We start from the raw sequence: 12,534 nt of genomic DNA, 5'->3' as shown, positions 1-12,534 counted from the left end.
CCCGGGTCGTCGCTGTTATGAATGACGCCCGGGTCGTCGCTGTTATGAATGACGCCCGGGTCGTTGCTGTTATGAATGACGCCCGGGTCGTTGCTCTTATGAATGACGCCCGGGTCGTCGCTGTTATGAATGACGCCCGGGTCGTCGCTGTTATGAATGACGCCCGGGTCGTTGCTGTTATGAATGACGCCCGGGTCGTTGCTCTTATGAATGACGCCCGGGTCGTCGCTGTTATGAATGACGCCCGGGTCGTCGCTGTTATGAATGACGCCCGGGTCGTTGCTGTTATGAATGACGCCCGGGTCGTTGCTGTTATGAATGACGCCCGGGTCGTCGCTGTTATGAATGACGCCCGGGTCGTTGCTGTTATGAATGACGCCCGGGTCCTTGCTGTTATGAATGACGCCCGGGTCGTCGCTGTTATGAATGACGCCCGGGTCGTTGCTGTTATGAATGACGCCCGGGTCGTTGCTGTTATGAATGACGCCCGGGTCCTTGCTGTTATGAATGACGCCCGGGTCGTTGCTGTTATGAATGACGCCCGGGTCGTTGCTGTTATGAATGACGCCCGGGTCGTCGCTGTTATGAATGACGCCCGGGTCGTTGCTGTTATTAACCCTATACGGCATCACGGGTCCTCCAGTAAATGTCTCCTGTGTGGAGCTCCGCCCCTACTGGTCACATGGTGCTGACGTCATCACAGGTCCTTCAGCTGCTGCAGTGCAGTAGGTGCAGGTTGTTGTCTCTGCTGTCAGCCGCGCCGTACACAGGACACTGCACAGCTCCTGCTCTCCTGTTACTTCCCCTCTGATGGCTGCAGTGTGAGGTGAGAGGGCTGCCGTCACCGAGGAGGGGGGCTGCCGTCACCGAGGAGGGGGGCTGCCGTCACCGAGGAGGGGGGCTGCCGTCACCGAGGAGGGGGGCTGCCGTCACCGAGGAGGGGGGCTGCCGTCACCGAGGAGGGGGGCTGCCGTCACCGAGGAGGGGGGCTGCCGTCACCGAGGAGGGGGCTGCCGTCACCGAGGAGGGGGCTGCCGTCACCGAGGAGGGGGGCTGCCGTCACCGAGGAGGGGGGCTGCCGTCACCGAGGAGGGGGGCTGCCGTCACCGAGGAGGGGGGCTGCCGTCACCGAGGAGGGGGGCTGCCGTCACCGAGGAGGGGGGCTGCCGTCACCGAGGAGGGGGCTGCCGTCACCGAGGAGGGGGGCTGCCGTCACCGAGGAGGGGGCTGCCGTCACCGAGGAGGGGGGCTGCCGTCACCGAGGAGGGGGCTGCCGTCACCGAGGAGGGGGGCTGCCGTCACCGAGGAGGGGGCTGCCGTCACCGAGGAGGGGGGCTGCCGTCACCGAGGAGTGGGGCTGCCGTCACCGAGGAGGGGGCTGCCGTCACCGAGGAGGGGGCTGCCGTCACCGAGGAGGGGGGCTGCCGTCACCGAGGAGGGGGCTGCCGTCACCGAGGAGGGGGGCTGCCGTCACCGAGGAGGGGGGCTGCCGTCACCGAGGAGGGGGGCTGCCGTCACCGAGGAGGGGGGCTGCCGTCACCGAGGAGAGGGCTGCCGTCACCGAGGAGAGGGCTGCCGTCACCGAGGAGGGAGCTGCTGTCAACATGTTAGGCTATGGGTTGAACTAGATGGACTTAGTCTTCCTTCAACCTTAAAAACTGTTACTAAGGAGGGGGCTGCCGTCACTGAGGAAGGGGCTGCCGTCACTGAGGAGGGGGCTGCCGTCACTGAGGATGGGGCTGCCGTCACTGAGGATGGGGCTGCCGTCACTGAGGAGGGGGCTGCTGTCAACATGTTAGGCTATGGGTTGAACTAGATGGACTTAGTCTTCCTTCAACCTTAAAAACTGTCACTGAGGAGGGGGCTGCCATCACTGAGGAGGGGGCTGCCGTCACTGAGGACAGACCCCCAGACCCTGCAGAGGGAGGAGGAGGCCACTGCCACAGGATAGACCCCCAGACCCTGCAGAGGGAGGAGGAGTCCACTGCCACAGGAAATACCCCCAGACCCTGCCGATGGAGGAGGCCACTGCCACAGTACAGACCCCCAGACTCTGCAGAGGGAGGAGGAGGCCACTGCCACAGTACAGACCCCCAGACTCTGCAGAGGGAGGAGGGGGCCACTGCCACAGGACAGACCCCCAGACTCCTCAGAGGGAAGAGGGGCACTGCCACAGGACAGACCCCTCGACTCTGCAGAGGGAGGAGTGGGCTACTGCCACAGAACAGACCTCCAGACTCTGCAGAGGGAGGAGGGAGCTACTGCCACAGAACGGACCCCCAGACTCTGCAGATGGAGGAGGGGACCACTGCCACAAGACAGACCCCTAGACTTTGCAGAGGGAGGAGAGGGATACTGCCACAGAACAGACCCCGAGACTCTGTAGAGGGAGGAGGGGGCCATGGCCACAGGACAGACCCTTCAGAGGGAGGGGGGGGCCACTGCCACAGGACAGACCCCCAGACTCTGTAGATGGAGGAGTGGGCTATTGCCACAGAACCGACCTCCAGACTCTGCAGAGGGAGGAGTGGGCTACTGCCACAGAACAGACCTCCAGACTCTGCAGATGGAGGAGGGGACCACTGCCACAAGACAGACCCCTAGACTCTGCAGAGGGAGGAGAGGGATACTGCCACAGAACAGACCCCTAGACTCTGTAGAGGGAGGAGGGGGCCATGGCCACAGGACAGACCCTTCAGAGGGAGGAGGGGGCCACTGCCACAGGACAGACCCCCAGACTCTGTAGAGGGAGGAGGGGGCCACGGCCACAGGACAGACCCTTCAGAGGGAGGAGGGGACCACTGCCACAGGACAGACCCCCAGACTCTGCAGAGGGAGGAGGAGGCCACTGCCCAGGACAGACCCCCAGACTCTGCTGAGGGAGGAGGGGGCCACAGGACAGACTGTGAATAGGGGGCTACTGCCACAGGACAGACCTCTAACCCTTGCCCAATGGGTGAGGTCATTTACATAGGATAGACCCTCTTCCTGCTCCTTGGGGGAGGTCACTACTACAGAAGAGATCTACTCTCAGCTTCTGGTCAAGGTCAAACATTTTTTTCAATAATTTTTTTCCACCACTTAAAATCGCTTTCATAGTTATTTTTATGATTTTATTGCACGTGATTTTTTCTCCATTATTCATTACACTCAATGGTAAAGTACATGGTGTCATTCAACACTAAAGCTTGTGCCAAGCTAAAAAAATAAAACAGCCCTCATGCAGGAATGTCGATAGGAAAATTCAAATTCATGGCTCTAGAAAGAAAAGGTGAAAAGAACATAAACACACAAAAAAAGAAAAATTGCCTTTACCTTAAAGATGTTGTCCAGTAGCTAAAATATCTTGTCTAAATATCTAATTTTACAGCCAATCAATTTTGTAATTGGCTTTATTAACAATTTCCCTACACTGCTTCCCATCCTGCTAATCCCTAAATTTTTTTCCTGCACTTCATATGACGCTTCGTTTGAGAGGTGGTTCAGACTGGCGTCACACAGGCTGGGGCTGCACTCACTTCCCGCAGCGTCTTTTGCCCCTGTTGGAACAGGACATTATCAGGGGACAGCTCTGCAGTTATTACTACACATTAATGCATCGCCACCCTCTGAAGTCAGCCTGGTTCAATGGCACTGAATGGTACTGTGGGAGAGGTGAGTGCAGCGCCGGCCCTCTTCTATCATCATTGCAGGCACAGCTCCTAACTGTACAACAAAGCGTCAACAAGGGACGAAGATAGAAGCAGTAAGTGACACCAGCGCCACAACACAACTTCTAGCACCTCCCTCAAACCAATCATTATAGGACAAGTAATATTCTTAATGAGCAGTGTATTGAGGTTGATGTATATTGATTAATTGGGCAATTATAGCGATAAATTTAGACTGTTCAGAGAACAGTCAGTAAGTTATCAATGTCACTGATGATGATTCCTTTGTATGTTTTGCAGCCTTAGTTTCTATAATATCGGCACCTGTGAGACGAGATCACTCAAGATCAACCAGTATTTTTATGTTTCCATCCAAAACTGTGCACCTGCATGACTGATCAAAAATGGACAAACCCAAAAGTAACATTACCAGAAGAATAGTAGACTTAGCCTTGGAAATCATCTCCCTCCTGAGTGGAGAGGTAAACTCTTCTATATTTCTATTATCTGCTGAGTGGAGAGGTAAACTCTTCTATATTTCTATCATTATCTGCTGAGCGGAAAGGTAAACTTCTATATTTCTATCATTATCTGCTGAGCGGAGAGGTAAACTCTTCGATATTTCTATCATTATCTGCTGAGCGGAGAGGTAAACTCTTCGATATTTCTATCATTATCTGCTGAGCGGAAAGGTAAACTTCTATATTTCTATCATTATCTGCTGAGCGGAGAAGTAAACTCTTCTATATTTCTATTATCTGCTGAGTGGAGAGGTAAACTCTTCTTTATTTCTTTTTTTTTAAACAATGTGTTTATTGAATTTTGCACAAAAATCAGAACATACAATCTATAGGGCCAGCAGATGCCCTCTGGGCTTACAAAATTAACAGTATAAAAATAAAATAAAAGGAAATTACATATACATAAAAGAAAACAAATGAAAAAAGAATGGATTAATTACATTAAATTCCCCATATATTAGATGGTTGTGAGAAATAATTTATATCCGTAAGTGCTGTGAATGTCGCATGGCTCATATTTTGCTCTATTGCAAGATGGGAGGTGCAAGGTAGGGAGAGGGGCCCAGAATCGTCCCGCGCGTCACCCAAACTCAGAACGGCACACAAAATATCCCGCTTCCTCAACGTTCCCCATGTATAGACAATGGGCTGTTTAACCAAGGTTCCCATATTTTATCAGTTTTCTTCTTTGCCTTGAGTGTGTGTGCCAGAGCCCTTTCATATTGACAGTTCGTGTTTAGTCTGGTCACTATCCCCCCCACCGTAGGGATGCCCACTCCTTTCCATTTAGCCGCGATAGCTGATCTAACTGCGATCAGAATATGTGACAAAATTCCTCTAATTTCCCAGGGGACATCCATTAATCCTATATGAAGTATTCCCATACTAGGTGTTATCTTCAGGTGAGTCCCCAGTACATCCCATATCAAACTATCCAGTGCCCCCCATAGTGATTGAAGTTTTGGACAAAACCACCACATGTGGCCCAACGAGCCTTCCCCATTGCATCCTCTCCAACATAAAGATGATGATTCAGACCCGAAGTGTACCATCTGTGCCGGGTAGTAGTACCATCTCATGTGCGTCTTTTTAAGCTTCTCTAGGTGGTTTAAACACGACAAAACTCGCTGGACCTCATCCAAACCATCCCGCCAGTCCTGAGGGTCCGTCGAAATTCTTAGATCCCGTTCCCAACGAGTCATATACGTCAATTTATCGTCCAGATCTGGGTCGTATAGAAACCCCCTTAGAATCGGTCTTAGAGTGGAGAAAATAAGCCATAGCTCTTTTATCCTTAGGTAGAATAAAAAAGGGGGATGTCTGTGTAGAGTGAAGTAAATGCCTTATTTGCAAATACTGATAAAACAAGGGCCGTAGGTCCGGGAATCTCATGACTAGTTTATCAAAAAGAATTATTACATTGTCCTCCAACAGGTCTGCTAGCGACTGAACTCCAGCTGACACCCAACGTTGAAGGTTAATATATGGAATATGATATTCTAGAGCTCGTAAAGAGATCTCAGTCCTGGGGAGTAACAGCAGTTTGGATGCCAAATTCCTCCAACAATGCATAGTAGCCTCCGATGTTGGTAACACGGCGACCATAGTGCTTATCTTCACTACTTCTGTCTCCAATATCAATCTAGTAGAATGGTTTTGGGCAAGTAAGGACTCTATTTGCAACCATTTGTGGTCGCTGTCCATGTTCCACCAGTCCCTGAGTCCTGTCAAGAACGCCGCTCTATAGTAGGCTATGAGATTGGGCATGCCCATCCCTCCCATGTCATATGGATAATACAGAAGTCTACTAGACACCCTCGGTCTCCTATTGTCCCAAACGTAATTATTAGCCAGTCTTTGAAGAGTATTTATGATTTTAGAAGGGATTTTAATTGGGATACACCTAAAATAGTATAAAATTTTTGGAAGGACCTTCATTTTAAAAATATATATCCTGGCTATCCACGATGCAATAACATTTTGTAATACCGCCAGCTCCTCCCGCACCGTATTTATCAGTCTAGTAAAATTTACTTCCACCAATTGTTTTGAAAGGGTTAAGGTGATACCCAAATACGTCATTCCTTCCTGCGCCCACTGAAAAGGGTATGTCCCTTCCAGTCTTTGCCTAAGTGACAACGGAACAAGAATCGGCAGGACAACCGTCTTAGAGTGGAGAAAATAACCCATAGCTCTTTTATCCTTAGGTAGTTTATAATACGAGATGTTTGTAAACGTTTTGAGATCGGACATAATGGCAGAGAAGGACCTGTCCAGATCAGTGCACGGGATAACCACATCGTCTGCATATAGACCGATTTTGTGGGACGACCCCCCCCCACCGAGATGCCCGAAATCGCTGAGTTATTTCTAATCTTTTCAGCCAAGGGCTCCATACATAAAGCAAATATGACTGGAGATAAGGGGCAGCCCTGCCGTGTCCCATTTGTTATGGGGAAGGATTCAGAGACGAAACCAGACGTCAAAACCTTAGCGGAAGGAGTGGAGTACAATGCGTTAATCGCAGACAGAATAGGTCCTTTTAGTCCAAATTTAAGCAAAACACTTTTAAGGTATCCCCAGTGCACCCTATCAAACGCTTTCTTAGCATCTAGCGACAGGAGTGCACTGGGGAGACCGCTCAACTCTGCCACTTTAATCAGATCCAACATCCTCCTCGTACCATCTTTAGCTTCCCTACCAGCTACAAAACCAACTTGATCCGAGGATATCAGGGAAGGAACGACACGATTTAGTCTAACAGCCAAGAGCTTGGTAAAGATCTTTACATCACTATTCAAAAGTGCTATTGGTCTAAAATTACCTGGAGAATCAGGGGTCTTTCCAGGCTTAGGCAATGTGACGATCGTAGCCTCCAAATTAGGTACTGCTACCTTTCCCGAGTCTCTCCAGGTATTATATAGCCTGATAAGGTATGGGGTAAGCATTTTTTGGAAACCACGATAGTACTCGTTAGCTATGCCGTCTGGGCCAGGGGTCTTGTGACATTTGGATGAATTAATAACATCTTTCAGTTCTACTTCGGTGAAGGGGGCATTCAATATTTGTAACTGTTCCCGGGAAATCTTCGGGAGCTTCAAATCACTCAAATATTGATCAATATCTGACTGTTGTGGCTGTGGGGTATCAACATCATCTTTTAGGTTATATAAAGATTTATAGTATGCAGCAAAGACTGCAGCTATGTCCTTCGGACTTCTGGCTATCAACCCTTTCGAGTCTCGTAGATAATCTATTCTGGATTTTGCAGCCCTTTTCTTGACCCGCTTGGCCAAAACGACTCCCGACCTATCTCCCATGGCGTAGTGACTAAGTTGGAACTTGCAGAGGTTATATTCATATACTGCCAGCAGATCAGAGCGCAGTTTAAATCTGAGCTGATATATGGCCTCAGTGGTAGCCGGGGAGGGGGAGGTTTTATTTAATATTTCTAGCTTTTTCAACTCAGTCAGGAGGTCATTCCTGCGTTGCTCCCTCTTTCTTTTCAATTGTGACGCTTGTTGTAAGAAGACTTCCCGTATCACCGCTTTGTGCGCTGTCCATAAAGTCTCGTCGGAAACTGTGCCATTGTCGTTTAATTCAAAATAAGATGTCAATTCTGCTGTTGCTTTTGTCATTATAGAGTCATTCAATAATAGAGAGGTATTTAGTCGCCAGTGTGGTGTTGGATTGAATTGGTGCGCAAGATGTACACGTAGGTAGATCGGTGCGTGGTCAGACCACGTAATCGTTCCAACCTCCGCAGATATACATCTATTGAGAGCTCTATTGTCTACTAGGAATAAGTTAATCCTACTATATGACCCATGTCGGAGAGAATGAAAAGTATAGTCCCTTTCACTGGCCTGAGAGTATCTCCAAAAATCATGCAGACCCAATTCATGGACCAACTTGCCCAATTCTCTCCGAGGGCGACCCGATCTAGATGAGCAGTCTAAGGTACCATCCATTGGCATGTTAAAATCCCCGCATACAATAACCTCCCCTTGTTTAAGTGTTGAAATGGTAGAGAGGACTTTTCGCACAAATGGGAACTGGGCAGAATTTGGGGCATATAGTGCTGAAATCGTATGAGGGGTCCCATTCAATGTACACACCAACACCAAGTATCTACCCATGGGGTCTGCACACATCTGAATGTTCTGTAAGGCCACCGAATTTTTTATCATAATACAGATTCCTGCTGTCTTAGTCTGGGCATTTGCAAAGAATATATGGGGAAATTGTGCCTGATGCAATCTATGATTATCAGCTGCCAATAAATGCGTCTCCTGCAGACACACAATGTCTGCCTTCGATTTCCTCACCTCCCTCCACAACATAGAGCGTTTAGCAGGTGAATTTAACCCTTTCACATTCAACGAGAGAAATTGTATACTCCTAATTACACATAAAGGAGGAAATTGTTATGAGCCGCATACAAAAATCCAATTTTTCTCTCCCACACCACCCCTCATGAGCCATTCACTGAAAAAAGCACATATGTCCTTAGAACGATCAGCAGTTACGTCAATAGGGGAAATATACCTCAAGTTAAATTGGAAAAAACAAACACACAGTAAAAAGAAGGAAAAAACACAGCGGAAAAAAGTCCGCAGAAAAAACCATAGAGAAAACTACAGTCAAAAAAGTAAATTCTTCAGACATAAATCTGATCACAAGGTCCCGTGAGATTTTCAAATCTCGTTGTCACTCAGCAAGATTTCTCACAGTCCAGAGGATCACCAACCAGACTGCTTCATCTCAGCCAGGATAGCGTCCTCGCCTCTCTTTCAGGTCGATACCCATTCCTGCACAATTTTCTTGCCCCTAGCAGGTTGTCTAGGAGCGTAGGCAATCTTCCAGGAAGCCAATTTCTCTTCCGCTTGTTTAGGGGTAAAACACACTACCACACCACTGTCACGGAGTATTAGTAGTTTTACTGGGTTGAATCCCCATCTATACCGTATGCCAGCCTCTCTCAATGCCCTGCACACATGGGCAAATTCTCTTCTCTTTGCCAGGGTAGCCACAGAAAGGTCTGGAAACACCTGCAGATTTTGAAATTCCTCAGGCAGCCTAGGGGTTTTCCTTAGTTGGTATAGGAACATGTCCTTCATAGTGAAGAAATGAATACGTGCCAAGGTATCTCTAGGCAGGGTAGGATCTAAGTGTCTGGGCTTCGGTGTTCTGTGAATCCTGTCCACCATTTAATTCATTAGGGGCAACCTCCGGTAATACAGCCATCAGGAAGCATCGCATGAACTCAGAGAGATCCTTATCTGGCACTTCTTCAGAGATTCCCCTAAGCCTCACATTGTTATGTCTGGATCTATCTTCTAAGTCATAAACTTTATCAGTGACTCGAGACATCTCTTCCCTGAGTGCCTCATTTTCATCTACCAAGGCATTGATCGTTCTGGCATATTCTTCCAACTTGTTTTCAATGTGGGAAGTACAATCCCCAATGGAAGTAATCTCCCCTTTTATCTCCTGCAACATTGCCTGCATATCTTCCCTCATGGAGGAGCGAATTGCAGCCAGAAATTCTTGCATATCTGCCCTTGTCATTGGTGCTGTGGGCTCATTGTCCCTGCTGCTGTGTTTCACATTCTCTGCTTCCCCTCCCCCTGAGGAGTGTGAAGAAGCTGCAGGAGAAGCAGGTGCCATCTTACTCACTGTTCTTGTTGTTTGTCCCCTCTGGAAGAAAGCCTCCAATCTCGCCTGGGATCCTCTTTTTTGAGACCTTCCCCTGGTCATCATGGGCCCTGGGTGTTAGGTAATAGGCTGTAGGACGATGCTGCATGCTGCTTTTTGCTGGTTTTAATCCTGGCTGGCTGGAGCTATGCAGTTAAGCTGCTGCCACCTTGTCTTGCAGGCCACACACCCCCTCTTCTATATTTCTCTCATTATCTGTTGAGTGGAGAGGTAAACTCTTCTATATTTCTATTATCTGCTGAGTGGAGAGGTAAACTCTTCTATATTTCTATTATCTGCTGAGTGGAGAGGTAAACTCTTCTATATTTCTATTATCTGCTGAGTGGAGAGGTAAACTCTTCTATATTTCTATTATTATCTGCAGAGTGGAGAGGTAAACTCTTCTATATTTCTAATATCTGCTGAGCGGAGAGGTAAACTCTTCTACATTTCTATTATCTGCTGAGCGGAGAGGTAAACTCTTCTATATTTCTATTATCTGCTGAGTGGAGAGGTAAACTCTTCTATATTTCTATCATTATCTGCTGAGCGGAGAGGTAAACTCTTCTATATTTCTATTATCTACTGAGTGGAGAGGTAAACTCTTCTATATTTCTATGATTATCTGCTGAGTGGAGAGGTAAACTCTTCTGTATTTCTATCATTATCTGTTGAGTGGAGAGGTAAACTCTTCTATATTTCTATCATATGCTGAGCGGAGAGGTAAACTCTTCTATATTTCTATCATTATCTGCTGAGTGGAGAGGTAAACTCTTCTATATTTCTATTATCTGCTGAGTGGAGCGGTAAACTCTAATATATTTCTATTATCTGCTGAGCGGAGAGGTAAACTTCTATATTTCTATTATCTACTGAGTGGAGAGGTAAACTCTTCTATATTTCTATCATATGCTGAGCGGAGAGGTAAACTCTTCTATATTTCTATCATTATCTGCTGAGTGGAGAGGTAAACTCTTCTATATTTCTATTTGCTGAGCGGAGAGGTAAACTCTTCTATATTTCTATTTGCTGAGCGGAGAGGTAAACTCTTCTATATTTCTATTTGCTGAGCGGAGAGGTAAACTCTTCTATATTTCTATTTGCTGAGCGGAGAGGTAAACTCTTATATATTTCTATTATCTGCTGAGTGGAGAGGTAAACTCTTATATATTTCTATTATCTGCTGAGTGGAGAGGTAAACTCTTCGATATTTCTATTATCTGCTGAGTGGAGAGGTAAACTCTTCGATATTTCTATTATCTGCTGAGTGGAGAGGTAAACTCTTCGATATATCTATTATCTGCTGAGCGGAGAGGTAAACTCTAATATATATCTATTATCTGCTGAGCGGAGAGGTAAACTCTAATATATATCTATTATCTGCTGAGTGGAGAGGTAAACTCTTCTATATTTCTATTATCTGCTGAGTTGAGAGGTAGACTCTTCTATAATTCTATTATCTGCTGAGTGGAGAGGTAAACTCTTCTATATTCTATTATCTGCTGAGCGGAGAGGTAAACTCTTCTATATTTCTATTATCTGCTGAGTGGAGAGGTAAACTCTTCTATATTCTATTATCTGCTGAGTGGAGAGGTAAACTCTTCTATATTTCTATCATTATCTGCTGAGTGGAGAGGTAAACTCTTCTATATTTCTATCATTATCTGCTGAGTGGAGAGGTAAACTGTTCTATATTTCTATTTCCTGCTGAGTGGAGAGTTAAACGCTTCTATATTTCTTTTATCTGCTGATTGGAGAGGTAAACTCTTCTAGATTTCTATTATCTACTGAGTGGAGAGGTAAACTCGTCTATATTTCTATTATCTGCTGAGCGGAGAGGTAAACTCTTCTATATTTCTATTTTCTGCTGAGTGGAGAGGTAATCTCTTCTATATTTCTATGATTATCTGCTGAGTGGAGAGGTAAACTCTTCTATATTTCTATTATCTGCTGAGTGGAGAGGTAAACTCTTCTATATTTCTATTATCTGCTGAGTGGAGAGGTAAACTCTTCTATATTTCTATTTTCTGCTGAGAGGAGAGGTAAACTCTTCTATGTTTCTATCATTATCTGTTGAGTGGAGAGGTAAACTCTTCTATGTTTCTATCATTATCTGTTGAGTGGAGAGGTAAACTCTTCTATATTTCTATTATCTGCTGAGTGGAGAGGTAAACTCTTCTATATTGCTATCATTATCTGTTGAGTAGAGAGGTAAACTCTTCTATATTTCTATTATCTACTGAGTGGAGAGGTAAACTCTTCTATATTTCTATTATCTACTGAGTTGAGAGGTAGACTCTTCTATATTTCTATTATCTGCTGAGTTGAGAGGTAGACTCTTCTATATTTCTATGATTATCTGCTGAGTGGAGAGGTAAACTCTTCTATATTTCTATTATCTGCTGATTGGAGAGGTAAACTCTTCTATATTTCTATTATCTGCTGAGTGAAGAGGCAAACTCTTCTATATTCTATTATCTGCTGAGCGGAGAGGTAAACTCATATATTTCTATTATCTGCTGAGTGGAGAGGTAAACTCGTCTATATTTCTATTATCTGCTGAGCGGAGAGGTAAACTTCTATATTTCTATTATCTGCTGAGTGGAGAGGTAAACTCTTCTATATTCTATTATCTGCTGAGCGGAGAGGTAAACTTCTATATTTCT

The 12,534-nt window shown here is 46.4% G+C and overlaps 1 protein-coding gene across 1 annotated transcript in view; it reads left to right on the top strand.

Moving 5' to 3' along the window:
• Positions 1–679: 679 nt before the first annotated feature.
• Positions 680–12,534, top strand: part of LOC141258704 (uncharacterized) — a 40,871-nt gene continuing 29,016 nt past the window's right edge. Inside the window, exons 1-2 of the mRNA XM_073673726.1 lie at positions 680–826; positions 3,951–4,132. Coding sequence (XP_073529827.1) covers positions 4,055–4,132 — 78 coding nt within the window. The 5' untranslated portion in view covers positions 680–826; positions 3,951–4,054. The remainder of the gene's footprint in view (positions 827–3,950; positions 4,133–12,534) is intronic.

The sequence above is a fragment of the Phyllobates terribilis genome, unplaced genomic scaffold (genome assembly GCF_046119375.1).
Source record: "Phyllobates terribilis strain yellow unplaced genomic scaffold, ASM4611937v1 Scaffold_3__8_contigs__length_932513732, whole genome shotgun sequence".
In the NCBI taxonomy this organism is placed as follows: domain Eukaryota; kingdom Metazoa; phylum Chordata; class Amphibia; order Anura; family Dendrobatidae; genus Phyllobates; species Phyllobates terribilis.
This window is presented reverse-complemented; position numbering and strand designations above follow the sequence as displayed.